General features: G+C 38.3%; 1 protein-coding gene across 14 annotated transcripts in view; it reads right to left on the reverse strand.

The window, feature by feature from the left end:
* The window catches only part of atp2b2 (ATPase plasma membrane Ca2+ transporting 2), a 110,915-nt gene that overhangs the window by 34,342 nt on the left and 55,517 nt on the right, over positions 1-21,056 (reverse strand). For 9 of the 14 annotated variants that reach the window (XM_027279672.1, XM_019277312.2, XM_019277309.2 and 6 more), the window contains exons 3-11: positions 14,490-14,693; positions 10,945-11,202; positions 10,012-10,137; positions 8,750-8,875; positions 8,274-8,306; positions 6,116-6,208; positions 3,771-3,812; positions 1,562-1,726; positions 53-267 (exon numbers count right to left, since the gene is read on the reverse strand). In XM_027279672.1, coding sequence (XP_027135473.1) covers positions 53-267; positions 1,562-1,726; positions 3,771-3,812; positions 6,116-6,208; positions 8,274-8,306; positions 8,750-8,875; positions 10,012-10,137; positions 10,945-11,202; positions 14,490-14,693 — 1,262 coding nt within the window. The remainder of the gene's footprint in view (positions 1-52; positions 268-1,561; positions 1,727-3,770; positions 3,813-6,115; positions 6,209-8,273; positions 8,307-8,749; positions 8,876-10,011; positions 10,138-10,944; positions 11,203-14,489; positions 14,694-21,056) is intronic. The other 5 variants (XM_010744545.3, XM_027279673.1, XM_019277318.2 and 2 more) reach the window with 3 other exon arrangements.

Consider the following 21,056-nt stretch of genomic DNA (forward strand, 5'->3'; position numbering starts at 1 on the left):
GCACATGATCAGTGCTTCAAAGTAAGTACTGTATGTCTTTGTTCTTCCTTACCTTAACAGAGTAGGCCAGGGAAATGGTAACAGCTAGAGGCAGCCCCTCTGGGACGGCCACCACCAACACAGTCACACCAATGATGAAGAACTTGACAAAGTACTGGATGTAGATGGGTGTGCACTCTGTTAACCAAGCGCGTTTTTGCATCACAAAGTTGTCAATTGCAAAGTACAGGACCAGGATGATGACTGTGATGGCCGACATGAGCAAACCTTTGAAAAGATACAAAAGTTTATCAGCTGATATGAAAGTGAATCTAATTGGTCACTGTCAAGGTTATAGAGGATTTCCAGTTCCCCATTATAACCTTATTAATGTAGAACTTATTGCTGAAGTGCTGTATTAGCCTGCATCAGTTTTAGCTAGGTTTAAAGATGATGAAGCTGTGTTTGTGCATCTATACAGCATAGACCATCTGACGCTTGCTGCTTTAATAGAGGCTGATGCATTAGATGCAGCGTCTAAATGCAGTTCAGTCAATTAAAGTATACAGGTTTCATGTTGTAGATTCAGGTGAATCAGGGCTCTTTACCCCTCTGAAAGCTAATAAGCTAATGGGTTCTTAAGAGTCCTACGGAGAGCAGGGAAGCTAAAGTAACATAAAAAACAGGCACACATGCTGGAGGGTCACAGGTCCTCCACAGGAAGGCCATATGAGCTTAAAGTGCCGCTTGTATGCTAATCCATCCATGGCAGTTCATTTTTCTGGCACCATGTCCTCATTCCATCAGTCAAATCTGATGTAAGAGCACACTGTAAAATCAAGGACTTCTTTAATGGATTCTCAGAAAATGAGAAATCATATTCTTCTTACTAAGAAAAAAAAAACACTTGGAAACCTTGGCAGTCAGATTTTTTCTCAACTTCCTAAGAAATATTTTCAGGACTTCTGTGGTTCTCGTTTCCTTGACAGTGGTCCAGAAACCCCTCGAATTTGTGCATGAAGTATTTTAGGTATGCAATATTCATGGAAATCATTTGTTCAACAGTAATCCTACTATGTTGCTGCTGGGAGGACACCCACAGTGTGGGCATACTGGCTTGTGGGCATCTGTTACTAAAAACGCTTGCGGGTACAGATCTAGTGCAAGTGTTTTAGACATCAACTCCTTGGTGCCATAAATGGCTTTAAATTACATGACAAAGAACTGATTATGGTATGGAGTGCACAATTATTGTAAACTGCTTCAGATAAAAGCTCCAGATAAATAAATGTGATGTAATGATGAAAATTGCTGAAGTGAAACAGTTGTATAATGGTGCCTCAGTTGTTCCCCCTACAACGATTCAGCAAGTCCTTAGAGGACAGGTCATTTGGAAAAATACAATGAACTCATCATAATCATATCATAATCATCATAATCCTGTTGCTTTAAGCAACCAAGGAGTGAGTCTTTTTAGTGCAACATCTTGCTTTGACTGACAGGATGATGGGGCAGTACCTTGTTGCCCCTGAAATAACTGCCTGAATGAGTGATAGACTTGTCCCTGAGCAATTTCCTGTACCTGCTTTGCCAATCTGGACAGCCAGTTTGGTCAGCTTCCCTTGCAGCACAGACTTCTCTTTCTTTGGGACGGACACCTTCTTCCTCTCTTTCTCATCGGTCTCTCCACCTTCAGCACTCTTTAGAGGCTGCATCTCCATGGCAGCTGCTCCATCCTGCTTCTTTACTGTAAACACCACAAAAAACAAACAACAACAACACAAAAAAAACAAAAAAAAAACAGACATCAGCAGTGTTAGAAATGTAGATTAGACCGAGGGAGTGAAGAGGAGCAGGCAGCCAGGCTTCAACACCCAAGAGTTATACTAGGTTCAGCACATTTGGTGCAGACATACACATTAGATTTAAAACCAACAAGAGATCATATGACATCCTGTGACAAGATGGGAACTAATTGGTATGTATAAAGTTTCCATACACCATAATAAGGATTGTTTATGTTTGTCCCTGAATTGTCTTCGTGGTAAAATCCAAGGGGCTGTGAACCTCGGTTCTGCATAGGATATAGAAAATACATGATGCTGTAGATCTTTTTTTGTTGTGGTAGGGTAAACGCTATGTTTCTCATCATCCATACTATCTTTAAATCACAAACACATACAGTATACTGTATATTACAATAAGTCACGAATGACTCAGTGGTCCTACATCCAAGGTCCAAGGTCCATATTCACAGATAATTTAGAAACCTGCTAAGCATTTGCACAAAGTGAGGAAAAACCTTATGTACTGTATAGTGCAGCACATTTCACACACACACACAAGAAAAACTCACTTAATTTCATATATTCAAAAAATCAAATACCTGAAAATAAATGAAAAAAAAGCATAATTTCTGAAATAAAATAAAAAAAACAGGCTATACAACCAATAATCAAGTACCTCACTCTGTCTCCATCTCTCTAACAAACACACACAGCACAGTGTTTTTCTGGTAATGTAACCCATTGCCAAGAATCAGTTAAGCCCAGTTTCCCAATAACAATGAGGCATGTGTTTGATGCTCATGAAAAAAAATAAACTTTTAATGTTGAACATTTGTCATGCTGTCTGGTTGAACGTTTTGTGTTTCCACCCCTGTGACACAAGACAGAAATTGACTGTATCCAACTGTACCCAGCAGAACAACCACCAAACACACCGAAAGCTGCATTGTGTTATATATTCTAGCAATGCTGATACCATGTTGCACAGTCTGCAAGTCTTCATTTACCATTTTGCCCCTTTGTTTCGGGGATACTTTGAGTTCAGCTTTTGTCTATTATTCCATTTAACCACACTGTTTTTAACAGAGGAAACATTCTGATCTGATATGAATACTTGGACCTGGCAGATAGACCTATGGATAGACATTATGGTTAAATGTACCAAATCAAAGTTTCAAAGTTTCAAAGTTTCGAAATTTAAATTACTTTAAAAAGCACCTGGTAGTAAAGCACTAAAGTAGTCAGTTAATTAGCTGATTTAAAGAAAATGTAACTTGAATTTATGAAGAAAAAACAACGTCAAACATGTTGTTGATAAGTTATTATATGATTTGGAGAATTGAATCACTTTTGGTGTTTGTTGTTTGTCAGACAGTAACCTATTCCTATGGAAAATGTTACTTTGATAACGTGGCATTTGGTATTATTTATATTTGAAGTTTCACAGACTTGCGATTAACAATAACAATTACACCCTTAAAAAGATCACAGTATTCCTTTAATCCCAGACAATTTTTGTTGCATTGGCGTACTGGTGGCAAAAAAGGGACAGCCTGAGCGTGGTAGGGACATAGTAGAGGGACAGGTTTCTGTTCTCTCATAGAGAACAAGACAAGTCAACAACACAACAAGAACAACAACAGAACAACAGACCAGGGACAACATATCAGTGACAGACAGAGTGGAGAGGAGAGATTTTCTAACCTAATATGACTGCAGGTAAAACCTGGGTCAAACGCTTACATTTATTTATTTACTTAGTCAGTGTTAGACTTCACTGTCCCCACACTTAATTAATTAACACAAATAAATTGAGAGACAGTGAGGTGTTAAGAGCATATAATATCATTTAAGCTGATATAAATAAAGCAGTGGATGATTTCCACTTGCATTTGACCCAGAGCGTACACCACACATCGTAGAAAGGAAGAAAAAAAAAAGAGAAGAACAGGAGAAGGGAGGAGGAGGATGGGGAAGAGAGAGTGAAAGATGTGGTTTGGTTACCTTTAATCTGGTTGCTCTCCATATTGCCATCTTGCATTTTACCTATGATGGAGACATACAAGACAATAACAACAAAAATAACCAAGGCAGACAAGTCAACAAATTATCACCACAGAGACAACACACACAGTGAAAACCAAAAGTCACAAACAGGGAGACAGGAAAATGACTTTTAATACAACGTCTCCGTGACAGTAACATAGAAAGGCTTGTGATGTGTGATGTAATGTAATAAGAAGCTATAGCTACTGGCAAGACAAAATGTAATTGAGAGTCACAGAAAAATCCTATAGTGTGCAGATTTTCTTAAATTAAGTCGGAGGAAATTAGGTTTTAATAGACTTTATTGTAGTATAAGCAAATAATCAGGTAATTAGAATAGCTTAATGGGCCTAAACATATCTTGTATAGCATAATTTTATGCAGAACATTTTTTTTTTTAAACTGCACAATCTCTGCTGAATTTTCTATTTTCAAAGTGACATACTCACACTATGAGTACAGGTAAGTTCACACACATTATCAACAATACGAATCAAATCATCAGGGTATAAAATGAGATATCAAGACATACCGTAGATACAGCATTACACTGAACACTGACGGTGAGGGAGAGTACATCACAAACACACGCACATAATACGCACAAACAAGAGACAGCATGCATAAAATTCAGAAAGCACATGCAAGATCACACACTTAGAGGGAAGCAGACTGGAGATGTGAACAATACAGAGAGAGAGAGAGAGAGAGAGAGAGAGAGAGAGAGAGCGAGCCTCTGAAGGAAAGGCCTCCCACATGGCGAAGTTACATAAGAACAACTGGAGGAAAATCGAAATCTCAGTGAATTTATTATGCTGTTGGATTTTGCTTACACAAGGTGTGGACTTAAAATTAAAGAATCAACTAGGTGTTTAGTACAATATACTGTATAGAAATAACAATAAAACTTACAAGAGTCTTGTCCTTTCAAAAAACAAATATACTGTATACACAATATTCATAAAATAAGACATTATAATTAGTAAAGCATTTATAATATACTGCAGTGTTGATCTCATTATCTACCCAGGCTTTAATTATAGAGATATGCACTGTTTGTCTCAGTGGTAGTCAGGCTAGAAATTGCTCAAAATGTGTATTCTATTGCTTTGTACTCAAATGTCACTGAGAAAATGAATCAGGTACAGCCGGAAGCCCAGATTCTCCCAGTATCTTTGGGATGTATGTGGTGAATAAATGGCTTGTTTCACCTCCACTTCCACATTAGCCAGTTCCCTGGAGTCACAATAAAGCTGAAGATGACAAATTGCTCTGTTCCAGCCCAGGACAGCACAAGGTCATCATTACAGTGCAAATCAAGCCCCTTCTGCCTTGAATACAAACATTTTGTGGCTTCTCTCCAAGGAGACAAAGATAAGAGAGAACCCAGCGCAACCATGAATGTAGTTAATCTTTTGCATCTTGTCCAGCTCACACAGAAATAGAAGATTTGTACTAAGTGATCTCAGAGGACATCCGACTAAAGGAGAGGACCCTATAGTGCAATTTTGTCACCATTCTTCAGCTAGTGTCTTACCTACTATAAGAAAAATGAATTATTAAAGCAATCCTTTTATCACGCAATAGATACATTAACCTAAAAGCACCATGAGTATTTCTACATTTTCTGAGCTATTGAAGAGGTATCTTTATTCACTTTCATGCCAAGAGTTAGATAAGAGGATTAATACCATTGTTATGTTTGTAAGGTGTATATGACGCTACTACCAGCAGTTGGTTAGCTTAGTAAGCATAAAGACTGTAAACATAGAGGAACAGATATCCTGACTCTGACTGTTTACTCTAGTTTGATCTATACAATAACCAAAATGTAAAAATGTCAGGGTATGAATGTATTGTACAAAATGTCAAACTTTCCTTAATGACACTCAACTTCAAACAATATAAAATGCTTAAAGATTTTTCACTACTACCATCCAGAGACCTGAAGAGTTTTATCGGTTTTAGTTGTCATTTAAAGATGGCAACCCCCCAAAAAAAGACAAAAGGTCATTCCAATTTTTTCCAAGACAGCAATGTTGTGTGTACATTTAAAACCTTACAAGACAAAAGACAGCATAAAGAGAAGAAAAAGAAATATGTGACTAATTTCTACTACAAGGTTACAGAGGACATGCATTGACGGCATGGTTACAAAAGGGTCCGACACGACTGAAAGAAAAGGTAGAGCAGAGTAGAAGATGAGCACCGATGATAGGAGGCAGTTGGAGGATGGAGAAGGTAGGACGTGTCAAAAGTCACAACAGAAAGAGGTCAGAGATCAGAGGTTTTTATCAACCTACCATTAATTAGGCTGGCACTGCCAGGGGCATTAATCCCTGCAGCCCCATCCGTGGCTATAGTTGCGATGGGGTGGATGGGGGGATGGGAGCAGTCTAGCCAGTAACAATGAAGGCCGCACGTGAATGAACAAAAACACACCCACGCACCCACGCACAAATACACACACACACACACGCAGGTGCATACACAAGACAATGAACAGAAATAACATGGTTATAGCACATTTAATAGATTCAGCATATGTGAACACTAAAGTCGTAGTGTTGTAATCAATGTGGATCAAAGATTTGTGATGTATCTAATCATGAAATCTTATGTATGTATGCTACTAAAGTAATTTACTAAATGTTATGTCAATCAAATAAACAAGTGTAACACTGGACAGACATGAAACATGAAATCTGAACATAACATATATGGAAATATAAGAAAATGTGAAACCAGAGCTACAGAATTGACAAACCAGCTATAAGTTCATTTTACATACAGTATATTTGTTAAAATATACTGAATGTACTGTACTGTTTATAATCTTCTATGTACAGTTAACAATGGCAATTTTATCATACAATGTTATGTTGTATGCCATATACTGCTTTTATTTTATTTATTTATTTTTTCATTTAAACCATGTTATTCATGTAATATCTTTTAGCATCACAAAATCATAATTTGAGCAGAAAATCTGAAAGAAATTAGTTAAAAGGAGTAGCATAGCCAGTCTGAAATCAAAGTATACAAGTAAAGTAAACAAAATAGGTATTAGCCAGGGAAATACACATGTGCCAACCAGTCAAGTGATGGGGCTAATCAACATTATGATGTCAATCTGAGACGGTGTCAAACTTTTTGCTTTAGACCCCCTTCTAGTTTCAAAACCTGGAACGCTTGTCTTTTGACAGCTGTCACATAAACTGTGTCATGTCTGGAGTTAATGGTTAACAAAAACACAATTTATTGTAGTTATCATAGGTCTATACTTCATTTACTATCTTACTCCAGTTGCTTTCTTTAATGACACAGCACCCCAGTGACTTTAGTGCAAACAACTGATGAGCTTGCAATGAGCAGTGTTTGGACAGCAAATCCATCCATGATTAAAACTGCATTTGAGTGATGGGACCCTTTAAAGTTGCATCTGCCTAAATCTAATCTTAACTTTAAGAAGTCATATATAGTCATAATGAAACTTTAAATTAAGTTGTATAATTAGGCCAGCCATGTGTGAAGTGTGTGAGATATTAGCAGACATTTCTGCCAGTAAAACTTCTAATCTAATGAAATCTATGAATCTACATCTAAATACAAATAAAGGATCAATGATGATAAAGGATGATAAAGGATGTATTAACAGTGAATGACAGTTTAAAGTAAATTTATAGGATTATTGTTCCCAGTTTGATAAATCTGATAACCTGGGAAAATAATGCATATTTGCACTGTGCTACAGCCAGATCAAAAGTATACTGTTGAAGTACTATACTTACAAGTCAGAAACACACACAAATAGTATTTGTTAGTGTTTAAATCAGAAAAAGAAAGTATTTCCCACTAGGGATGGCATCTTCACAGTTAACTTCTGAGGCAAAACGCCTCCCAACATATGGTCCACTATCCATGCAAGCTACTAGGGTACCCGCTCATTGAAACTACAGAGCTATCAGAAGAAACACTGGTAGCACTGGCGCCAAATCATTACTGATGTTAGAACAGACATAGAATTATACAACAGCTTATACCATCTACTTTACTCTACTGCTGGTACATGTGCTGTACACCTGCAAGGTTGTCGCTCTCATGTCATTGTTCTGTAACACAGAAATGAGATGAGTCTGACAGGCTTTGTTTAATCATGGCATTCAATACGTCTATGAAGCAGGACCGATGTTGAATGCCAGCTAGTTAGTTTGATGAGTGCAGTGCCTGTAATAAGGGGAGAGGATTATGCGTTGTGAAATGTGTCATCTGTCAACAATCGCAGAAGCGGTGTTGTGATGATGAGACTTCTCTTTTTAAGTGAGGAATTAAACTGGGGCAACGGTGCTCGGCTACAGAAAAGGGTTGAAGGGTAACGGTGCTTTACTGGGGATGATTAGGGGTTAACGGTCAAACGGATCAAGTGCCACTTCCAGGGGTCAGAGAAAGGTGATACTATACCTGTATTCTGGTGTCCATCTTCCACTGCCTCTCCTTCGAGGAAAATTTGTGAGGATAAGAGAGTAAGGAGAATAAAGCACCTGAACCCAAAGGATGTGGATACTGCAGCTCACAAGTGTAACTTGTGTACTACCGATACTCATTTCATACAATATTTATACACATTCAGTAAAGAGCACTGCACTACAAGTACCTACAAAAGGTTCATACAGCTCACATGAGTTAAACAGGCGGGCATTTGTGAGTGTACTGTTTATAGCCCTTCTGATAACAAGGACAGTTTAAAACACTGATATTATGCAATGAGCGTACACAGTCAGACTGTCAGGACATAAGGTAATGGAACGACAAAAGCTTTTTCAAGGGTACGTTGCTGAGCAACCCTGACAAAGAGACAAATTACCTCAGTACTCCAGAAGCAACTTCAGAAAAATCATATTGAGCATATGGACAATTTAATAATATAATGATTTTACCTTTCTTTTCTTTCTTCTCTTCTTCCTCTGCACCAGCCCCCAGCAGGGTGAAGATGATTCCAGTCTGAGAGTTGACACCGACAGCAGTAACCACCATGCGTCCTGACCCCTCCATCACATGGGTCCCTGGGAAAAGGGCAGCACAGTGTTATAAATTGTGTTACAGCTTCCGCCTCAGTTCATTCCTAAACACAATCTATACTAATAGTGAACTCTTGAGTGTGAAAGTATTCATTGGCTTACAATTTCATAGTACATTATATATTAAAACAGCTGGGTCCCATGTTAACAACATCTTCAAGAACTGTTTGCTGTGATTGGTAGCTTTGGTTCTATATTGGTTCTACAGTATATTTATGATCACTGTCCTGTTGCACTGACCTAAAATATGGGGACCAGTACCATTTATGTCAAACAATTTTACATTTTAATGGTATTTAAGTGCCTCAAACACCATTAAAGCCAAAAGTCAGTACATTATTTTCATTCACTGTTCCATTTCAAATTTAACGCCATGGAGTAGTGAGCCAAAAACAGTAAAAAAAAAAGTGTCACTACACTTGCATGTGTATATATACAGTATACACACACACACTCACACACAACATTATTAACCTTTGGGAGAGTACATTGATGTGGGTGAATATGAGGCTAATTAAAGGCAGCAAAAAGGGACACAGCTAATTATCTACAGAAAAAAAATACTAAGATATGAGATCAGATTAACCCACATTTCTGTTATCAGCAATATTCTTTATTTCTAAGACTCCTACAGCTGCAAATATTCTCCCTGCAGTCCAGCAAATAAATACTATACCAATAAAGATACAGTAGATTGTCTTACAGACTATGTCTTCTCTAATGATTAAATTACATTCACAACCTTTTGTCTTCTGTCTGAGGTTTTGCCCTGACTGTGACTTACAGTATAATTTGTACTCTAAAAGGAATTAGAGTTACAGAACAAACCTAAGCCTATTTTTTGAGACTTTGCATTGGACATTGAAGGCAGTGGATGAAAATAAAAGGTTTTGACATTATATATATTCTGGTGCAGGATGACAAATTTACACCAGCCCACTGCATGAAAATCTTTGTTTGTAGATTCATTACTATTTTGTAAAGAAAGTGACAGAAGAAATAGTAGTCGCTAGCCATTTTGAGAGAGTAGGTGAAGGTAGGTTTGTCCTTTACTGAAATTACATGCTAGAAAACACGACTGTGACATGCAGTATACACTCATCCGTCAATTGATAACATACCAGATAACAGCATGGGGTCCTTGTCTGCATTCTTCTTGACGTGGTCAGACTCTCCGGTCAGTGATGACTCATCAATCTTCACGTCATTGCCCTGGATCAACACCCCATCAGCAGGTAGCAGGTCACCTGCAATGATAGGAATGGCAGAGTTTCTATCTGCAGTGGATTGGAGGGGGTTTGACATGGGTTTGAGCTAATGACCACTGTAGTGTATTCTTGGTACAAGATTGTATTGGGACAGGATGTGTGTGAGCTTCTCCACGCAACTAACTAATTTCTCATCATTAATATTAACATACTGTAGCTTAAATACATATAATTGCTTAAGGTGGATATTGTAACTTTAATCTCCCTGTGGAAATGTGTTGGAAGTCTATTTTCGGCTGCTGAACCATGAAAATTACTTTACACAGAAGTCTATTTTCGGCTGCTGAACCATGAAAATTACTTTACACAGAACAATAGACAAGCCAATGGAGGCAGTAAAGTGGGCACCTCCAACCATCCAGAAGAAGGAACAAATAACGGCCATATGTTTAAAAAAAGTCAAGGTTGAAATCAAAACTGAGTTGATACAAAGATTTTGTTGTATTAAGAAAGCACAAATATTATGATTATCAAATATTAATCAATATAAACAGAGAGTTGGCATGACTGAACAGGTAAAATGTAGGAACCATTACTGGTATCATGGAACTTACTGGATCTAGAAGACCCACTCTGTCACTGATAACTTTAAAATGATGTTTGTTAATATTTGGCTGTGTTTTGTGGTGTCAGTGTGTCGGTTCATGGTTTTTATTTTAAATCTCTCTGAACTATGAATTTCCACCAAGAAGATATTCACAATGTGAGTTAATTCAACTGACTGCATGCCAGAAACTGAGTAAACTCTAACACCCACACACAGTTTGACAACATCCTCACACCTACCGTATTTGACCTGTGCAATATCCCCCACCACTATGTCAGCCACGGGCAGCTGTATGACCTGGCCAGCACGGACAACCTGGAATTTCTGCTCCTGCTCGATGCGGCTCTGTAGCCCACGGAACTGCTTCTCCTTCGACCAGTCGTTGAAAGCCGTCACCAGCACCACACACACCACAGACAACAGGATAGCTGCGCCTTCAATCCAACCGGCATCCGCCTCACCCTCGTCCTCTACACCACCTGCCGCTGAGCCACAGGCTGTAGTTCGGTAACCGTGACAGGAAGGAGAAGAGAAAAATTATATAGATGTCAGACATTTTGCAACACACCATGTTTTCATATATACATAGATAAGTATATAGTATATAGACAAGTATTCTGTTGGCACGCACTTAAATTAGTTTAACATACACTTCATAAATTGCTATTTATGCTTATTACTTATGTCAAGTGTGAAAACTTACGATAAAAAAAACACTAAAGGGTAAAATCAAAGCTCACATTCACACTGGAGACTGAGAGGCTTTGGAAAACTGTGTGCAATTAGTACATTTGTTGTTGTTGTGTAAATAAATGCATATGTGTAGTTTGTGCACAGTGTGTGCAATATAAAAGAAACTCTAAAATGAATGAACTGAATGAACTCTGGCTGAAATGACCTTCAGAGAACTCACTTCTCCTCGCCTCTTCATTCATTTGCGCTACTTCAAATGGATGCCCTGCAGTCTGCTGGCTGTTCACTCACAGACTGGCATATATTTGGGAATGAAACAAGGCCTATTCCCAGTCCAATTTCGTGCTGCGTCATGTAATACTCTGGGAGCCATTGTGCCCCACACTCTTGGCTAGCTGACTTCAAAAGCTCTCTGTGGGCTGATTTACTTTGGACTATAAAACACTTGCAGCTCACAAGGGAACTAGTGCAGCCCTCATGTTATAGATAATACATATGCAGGGTCTGGTCTAACCAAGAAGTAGACTCCAAGGAGGTATTTGGACTCACTGGTGCACTACAGGGGGGCTCCAATCAATATGATGCTCATTTAGTGGACACACAGCATACAGTAACAGAACATATCCTCCTTGTTCTGTAAGACTACTGCACATAAAGTATGTACTCATCCATTTATGTTGATTTTTAGCACTTTTTCCATTCAAATAATTCATTTCATATAAAGTACTAAGTATTGTGATATGTTACCTGATGTTTTTTAAATTGTCCATGTAGGACTTTCTTTTTCTGTTAATCATGATTTTGATCAGGGAAAAAAAGGTTCCTGATTTCAATAAATGAGAGCTTAACCTGTTACGTAATTTAGTGACTCTTCTTTTTGTTTTTGTGTTAATAACAATTTGTTATTAAATTACTTAAATTTGACCATAGTGGGATACATTACAAGACACATATAGCAATTATATTACACTGTAGCTTATTTAAAAAAGATGGGTGTATTAGGAGAAGCAAAACAAAAAGAAAAAAAGAAGATTTAAATACTAGAATTAAATACTACTAAACTAGTAAACAATTTAATAGGCTTTCAATCCTGTTTGATCAGTGCAGCACACTGACAGTAATACAGTGAGCTGTCCCTGATTCTGATTATACAGCTTTTAGTATTCAGACAGGTAAACGCAAATGTGTGCACAAACTGTTTGTGTCTCTCAGAGAAAGACAGACATTCATGGAGCAATTTTGCAGCTGTCCATGGTGCTGAAGTACAGCCTGACAAAGCACTAAATATTACAACTAACGCAGCCGACTGAGAAACTTTTACAACTGGGGGGCATGTAATTTAATAAATACATATGCAAAGATTTAAAGCGTGTTTAACAAATTGGTTTGGACACTTTGCCAAACCATGTTGGTTCCTATGTCTCCCTACAGAGAGTTGATAGAGATGCAATTAAGAGCCTCCTCATTCAACTGCAGCGTGGCCGTTTCTTATGTAAATGAGAATTAAGTCATCCCACCACCTTCTATTTCTGGACTGAGCTTTTGTTTGACCTATTAATACAAATGAGAATAAGTCAGCAGTGAGAGCCATGCTTGCTTGTGTGTGCATGCATGTGTAGATGCTGTGATATTTGTTATAAAGACATTTCAGTACATAAATGCTTTAGGCACCAATTTTATGATTGAATTTTTATGTATTTATATCATTCTAATATGAGACGAGACTTACACCTTTTGTACCTCAAGTTAAAGGAAAGCTGGATTATGTGCCTGCAGACTGATACAGTTATTAGCATAAAAGATTCCTTTGGCCTTTCTCTTTATTTGAACTTGTTCATAAAGTGATGCAGCTCAAAATATGCAAAGAAAAGAAGAAGGGAAAATCACTGGCCAATTAACCAATACTTTTAATACCTAACTATTTGGCTGAGTACACCACATATTTACTCACTCATATTAATTCCCTCTTAACCATCCAACTAAAAAACTTTACCATATTTTTCGGGCTATAAGGTGCATTTAAAATCATAACATTTTTTTCAAAAATCAACAGTGTGCCTTATGTATTAATTCTGGTTGTGTTTACTAACCTTGAACCGATTTTATGTGGTACACATTACAGCTACCGTAGTCAGGAGCCTCGCGGAGTAATACGTAGGCCTACAGATAGGCCTACTGTGCTTCAACATACCGGTAATATTGTGGTGTGCGTGTATAAGGACCCCAAAATGCCAGCTGTTAAGAGGCATTAGAACACGGGAATAGAGCAGCTGCGAGAGAATTCAACATTAATGAGTAAGTGTATTGTTTTGTATTTTTGTGTTACAACTGAACAACGGTTTTGTAATTTTGTGTTAGCCTACAACTGAACAACGCTGAGAGTTATTGTGAATTAGTTGAATAAAGTTCGACCTATCTGACACACGTTTTGTTTCGCTTATTGCACCTTATAACCAGATGCGCCTTATAAGCCGATGTAATTCAGAACTAATTTGATTAACTACCCATGCATGTAAGACGATGGTAACTACTCTTTCTTTTTCTGGTATTTTTACCTTTTTAAACTCTCGAAAATGATGACTGGTCCCTTTGGCAGGGTAACTAAATTCCATTACTGTGATAATGCTGGGAGCAATGACTGATGTTGCTGACTCAGCACCTCGTTATGGTCTCTGTCTTCATTTCCTGTTTCATGGCTCACAGGGCTGATGTATGGGCGCTGGGAGCTCAAGGTTATTTCTCTACTCAACACTTCATTAACCTTCCCCGGTACCTTTTATACACACATTTAACACGCTCATAATGTGCACGCGCAAACACACACACACACAAAAATGACTCCAGTGCTCTGTGAGTCACTTGATCTCAAGCAAGTGTAACCTGCCTCACCAATTAAAAAGTGTGTGTGTGTATACATGTATGTGTCAGCGAGTGCCACTAATGTTAGAGGGAGTGATGTCAGTGGACCAATGCAATTATAGCCTGTCCTCAAAAACTGTATTTGAAACTTGCGTGTGTGTCTCAAGAACTCAAAATGAATGACAAGAGTATTTTTAAAAGAAAGTGATGTCACAAGAGCCATTTCACTCACACTCTCCTCCGCCGCGCTCTCCGGGAGGGTGGTAGAAAGAGAGGCCCAGGGAGATCAGGGCAGCGATCTCTAGGATGATAAGGGTGACGTCCTGCAGGGCCTCCCATACCAGCTGCAGGAAGGTTTTTGGCTTCTTTGGAGGTATCAGGTTTTTACCATATAGTTCTTTTCTCTTGTCCAGGTCAGGCTGGGCACCTGCGAGACCTGAGAGAGGAGGACACAGAAAGAGGAGGAGAGACAGAGAAAGCGTTTGATCACATCACTGTACAATGATCATCAATATGTGGAGGATATTCTTACAGGCACATTGCAATTTTATTTTGTATATATTAGGGGTTTAACATTACAGTAACAATCTGCTTTATTTATATATCTCATCCAACAAAACCATTCAAACCATTCTTTGTTATAAAACGATGATCTGTAGCCAGTTTTGCATTTTTTCTCACACTTCACTCTTCCTCACTCTCACACCACACACAAACCATCTCTAATTACCAGTTTGACACATGGTGGGCCACGGATCTGCTTTCCTTATATAATTCTTCTCAAGAGATGAGGGCCTTGTGCTTTGACCTCATCCACCTCCTCATCCACCATGAACTACTGTACACAAATATCTTTGGCTCTTTTATGTGAAAAACTTGATGCTGGCTCGAGGCACAGTTTACTTTTAGCACACTGCCCAGAAAATTATTCTCGCACAATGGCTCATACAACATGGCACCAGGGTCAAATACATCAGAAATAGTGCTTTCACAAGATTGAACTTTGGAACCCAAATATTCCACAAATGAATATCTTTTTGTGTGCAGTTGTCTTTCTTCATTTTTTTCTTAAAGATGCATTATATAAGTGGTACATTAAATTCAACATCATGTACAGACATAACATTACATAACTTTAAGGTCAATCTGTGGTCGATCCTCAAACATTTTATCTGCTTTCCAATCTAAACTAATGGACGTTCAAAGTGAGGCTTTGCTTTGACTATTGTTCTTCATATTAAGTTGTGCATCTATTAAATCATATATTAAAACATTTGGTCTATAAAATATCAAAAAAACTGTTAAAGATGCACTTCAGAAGTCTGAGGTGACATCTTCAAGTGGCTTCTTTAAGGTGATCAACAGCCCAAAACCTAAAAGGTATTTAATTTATAATGATATAAAACTTATAAAAGCAGTAAATTCTCACATTTGAGAAACTGTAAATAGCAAATATCACTTGATTATCAAACCTCAGTTTAGTTTTCTATCAATTGCACTATGCAAGACTGCAATGCAAAAAAAATAGAATCACTGAACATTATGTTCTGTGCAAAAAGGGATGAATCATTTCTGATGCATCAGTTTCTTCCAGTGGATAATATTACAACCTTATTTTACATAATTGTACCGTGGTTTCCATATTTTATCTGCATTCAAATCTTACATACAGTAATGAGTATAACCCAAACTAGTGTACATAAATCACTGATGTGTCAGAAACTGCTGTGAACTGTAAACTAGAATAAATCTTCACACTCACACAATGATTAATTGAAGATTTCTATCAAGCTAACTTATTGTTTCTATATGGCTTCTTTTCAGTGCACCATTCAGGGCACCATTATCTGGTTTCCCGAGCGCACACACTTGCACAGTGTGTATCCACAGTCTCTCTCCCTCACAACCACAGACATTACCACAGCATTATGTCATACACGGTGCGTCACTGGGTCTCCCAGGAGTGGCTCTGGATTGCATGTGATAACATCACTGCTGCATGACACTGTTTCACATTTGAGTGCTTTTGACTACGGGATGACTTATTAACATCTGCAGAGAACAACTGAGATTAATCTCCATCTGACATCGAGAATAAAGGACCAAAGGCAGAGAATGGAAGAGTTATTGTGTAAAATACTAATGTTTAGCTACTGCAAAAAATTAGAGAAAAATATGAGTTTCATTTGCTTGTAAAAGAAAGTAGGAGCAACAGTAGGAAGAAGAAGAAGACCGAAGGAGGGCAAGCTGAAAAGAGAACAATTCCAACATAGGAGAATGCCCTGGTTACAAATAGATCAGTCTATAAATAGCCTCATTATCCATTCTCTTTTTAATTGTCTCTGTGAGAGGACCTAGCATGCTCTCCCATTGATCTCCACAGCATCCTGCATCACACACAAACATGTCTGTGTGTGTGCCTGCATGTGCGTGTGTGTGGGTCGTGATGCTTGCACGTGCTTTGTGAGTATGTATGTGTAATAAGGCTGGCCAAGCATAAATGTGGTTGCTTGCACTATCACACGGTAGAACTAGAGCTCATATAATCAGGCTTTGGCCAGTTCCAGTTGGTTAGATACACACAAACACACATACAGAGAAAAGCATACACAAGTGCAGATGCAGATAATTATACCCACATTCACTCATATTTTAACTTACACTGCATCCACAGATTTAAAAAATATGCCACCCATAGGCAGGGAAGCTAGTTATATCATGCAAATGCACCATTCTGCAATTAATACAACATATTGCATACTTTTATCCATTCCTGCTGCGATAGGTACCTCTGTATACGAGACAGTACATCAGTTCAGCATGACATTTAACCTTGTTTTAACTGTGTTCTTTTTAAATGCTCTTGAGATGTGAGTGATGCTGTAATCAATCTCCTGAATCATTAAATACGCTTTGCTTCCTGGGAAATCCTTTGTTACATTATCATTCCTTCCTGGATGGCTGATTGCAATGCTGCTTAAGATTCATTTGCCAGATTATGAAATATTGTAGGTTAAATACTGTCAGCCCACCTAACTGCTCTGGCAGAGGATTTTGAGGAGGCAGAGAGAGGGCAGAAAAACTGTGGCAATACGCAGATGAGTCACAACAATCTCACAGAGGATTAGGGGCGATTGCACAGAAGTCTTTGTGCTAGAGTCCATTACCAAGTAGTGAAGCCTGAATGAAGAGTAATATACAAGCAAACTAAATACCACATGTACAAGCAGCAACAGATGGGAACAGATAAGGAACTCCCAGTACTGTATAATGGGTCATTTATTTTATCCAAGCTTTTTGTAATTGTTCTAATGAAGGTTCAAACGGTAAAAGCCTTTTGGAGAGGTAATTGGAATCCACCTATGAAAAATGAGCAATGAGATGAGAGCTGATGCACTAACATTAGCGTTAGATTGCAGTTCCGTTTTAGATCGTCAGCTGATGAACACAAACGCAGGGCTTCCTGGTGACTCAGCAGATTAAGTAGAAGCCATTTACTGTACCAGAAATGCATCCTGTGTTTTAATCTAATTCATAAATTTAGGTTGCATGCCATCAAATCACTCATCTATACTTCCCAGCACTTTCCATTGAATTCAAGATAATTAATCAGACATGTTTAATAATAAACTGCATTTGACCATACGTGATTGTGAGCACTAGATGACTACAGCCAGAATATTTCCCATTAAATGTATGATTATGACATTAATCATGTAAAGGACTGCACCCCAGATGATCAGTATGGCTGTCTGAGTTTAGGGGCCAAGAAAAGCTGCTTCTGCTACTTAAATTTACCAGACAAATTTGTAATGAGTCTCTCTACTCATTAACCTGACCATGAGGTTTGGCATGGTGACAAAACTAATGTACTGATAATAAGATACTATATCATATAAAAGTTTTTAGGTCTCTGTGAATATTATTATAAAGAGTATGCTCTTGACCTGCTCTAACTTCTGTTCAAATTTAGTGTTATATAAACTGAATTTAATGAAAATGAAATGAATGAACTTGGACTTGGACTGCAACTGCAACTAACTTACTTTTCTTATAATTCTTAAAGGAGCAGTGTGTAAGATCGCACCTCTTCTTCCTAGGGTGAAAGAGAAACTACGGTGGCTATCCAGAGCCAATGTTTAGTTTTAGTTAGTTAGTTAGTTACTACTGTAGAAACATGGCAGACTCCATGAAAGTGGAACTGCAACATCTGCAGATATAAAAGGCTCATTCTAAGGTAAGACAATGAATATTTTCAGGTGATTATAAACTAATGAAAACATAGTTATGTATATGATATTAAATTTCTGCCATATTCTGTAAATCTTGCGCACGGGACCTAGTCCCTTCCCACTTCACTGATGTGTAAAACTGCTGTCAATTAATTTCCTGCCAAGGGAGAAATTGCTTAACTGGATAGAAATATTTTTATTTAACCAAAGATTTACAGACAATCTTTAAAATTTAGATTAGATAAAACTTCCTCCCCTCCTCTTCTTCACTGGTCATACTCTATAATTTATGTCTAATAATGTGCTGATCTGTCAAACACAGCAGGATCTGTGATTCAGATCGTCTTTGACAAATTACGCCTACCTAACATCCTGTTTCCAAATAGACAGGGACATTAAAAGAAAAAAAAAAACTTCATGTCATCCTTTCTGCATGAGAGGAAATGGATTTTTTTTTCAGTCAGAGGGAACATGATGGCATATTTTAACAGTTGGCCCTTTTTTGTCTGTGGCTAAAAATAGATGGAAACACTAAGCATCCCACTCGTTGGGTGGAAATACCCAACGAGAGACTCTGAACCTTGGAGAATGTCTAAATATGTAAGTAAATGTGTGTATGTGTTTTGTATCCAAGAGCATGCATGGATGTGTATGTGTGTGCATAGGTACATATATTCCAACATAGAAAAACAGTAAAAATCGAATGACGCGATGACCTCCAAATGTCCTTGTAAAACAGATACGTCACAGTAGCAAAGCAATAACATTTATGTATTTGTGTAAAAAAAATAATCTAACAATATGCACTCCACATAATGGAGTGAAGAATTTATTTTATTGTAGCGGGGTTCTGGCAGTATCCGTTTTACCCCCATTTGGTTTTACGTCTTCCTGCCTGTGTGCCTAAACCCCCCACCCCCCCCTCACAATCCTGTGTGCCACAGTGTCCAAAACAAGTCACCATGGCAACAGGGTTCTATCATAATCATCATAACGACGCAAAATATCGATGCTTTTTTCTGCAGTGAATCAATAGCTTCAGCATGTATTCTCAGCTTTCACCATTTAAAAAAAAAAGAAAGAGTAAAGAGGGAAGACAGAGAGGGCTGAAGTGCGATTCAGAGTGAGAAAAACACAGAGAGAGGGGGGGGGGGGGCTGAAACAGAGAATGAGAGTAGGCTGGATGTAGAGTAACTCTATGAATAATAACCCATCAGCGGCTAAAAGGTGGATAATTATCACGCTCTTATTAGAAGATGGAGTGATGGAGAAATGTGTCACATTGTCCTTGAGAATGACCTCCATAATAATGACACCATTTTATGCCATAAAAGACTAAGAGGTCTGTTACTGTGCATGCAAAGGCAGAATATAGAATAAATAGCCTCAAAGGGCAGATGTTCTCAAGGATGATGTTAAAAAGTGTACCATGTTATGTGTAAGTAAATGACATAGACGGGAGGTGGGAGTGGAATGGAGAGGAGTGTGAAAAGATTCAGACAACAACACAAAGGTGCAAACAAAGACAAGAAAAGGGAAATAAACCACAAAAAATAAAACCTGTGCATGCTTTCTGGGTTATGCTTTGAAGGAGGTGGGCTTGTGTCTGTTACGTAGGAAGATATTACAGCACTGCATACATTATAATTTGTGGTGATAGTTCAGAGGAAGAAAGTACTGGATGCTTTTACATTAGCTGTCTACTTGTCCTTGTTTTAGCCGTATGACTGTGCATTTGTTCTTGGCACTCTATGTAGTTTGAGAATTAAATTTCTTGTTCTTGCTCAGTATGCTGCACTTTCAGGTCTTTTTAAAAGTAGAAATGAAAGTGAAACTTTACAACCTAAATTCTAGAAACTAGAAAACACAGCACAGATAAAATAATGTCAAGAGATCCATCACACACGCCTGAGAGAGAGAGAGACAGAGGAAGGGAAAAACCTGATTTACACCCAACTCTCCCCAATGTCTCTGCTTCCAGCAAATAGGGCAGGGTGGATTCACCCCAAACGTTATTTTAAGAAAGTATACAAACATATACTTACTGCACACGTCTATTAACCAGGTTGGGCAACGTCTGGAGAAAATTTAATCCAAGGCACTAGATGACTTTAGCACACTGTTTTCATATAAACAGCTTCTTTAGACGGTAGTGGGGAATACAACTAAATTGAACACATTATTCCTGTGAGCAAGGGGGGCACACCCAGCAGCACAGCAGGTCCACCCACTGTTAAATGAAGACGTAATTAAAGAAAGGAAGCCCTTTTTCTCACATAATCATGGTGGGGCCGGATGTTTTTGGGGAAACAGCAGGGGATTGATGTCAGTGCTGCATTTAAAACAGCAAGAAAAGAGGTGTCTCAACCCCTGTCCCGTGTTTCTCGAGTTTGAATGAGTCTTTACTTTAAAGATGAATCTCTTTGCTCAGCTTACAATGTGTATCTTGCGTGCTGATTCTGTGTACGCTTCCGTGTATGCATGCTATCAGGATTGAGAGCGCAAAAGGGCACAGCAGGAGGCAGGCTCTCTCTGTGAGGATGAGCTGATGTGACATCAGCAAGCAA

The sequence above is a fragment of the Larimichthys crocea genome, chromosome VI (assembly GCF_000972845.2).
Source record: "Larimichthys crocea isolate SSNF chromosome VI, L_crocea_2.0, whole genome shotgun sequence".
In the NCBI taxonomy this organism is placed as follows: Eukaryota; Metazoa; Chordata; class Actinopteri; family Sciaenidae; genus Larimichthys; species Larimichthys crocea.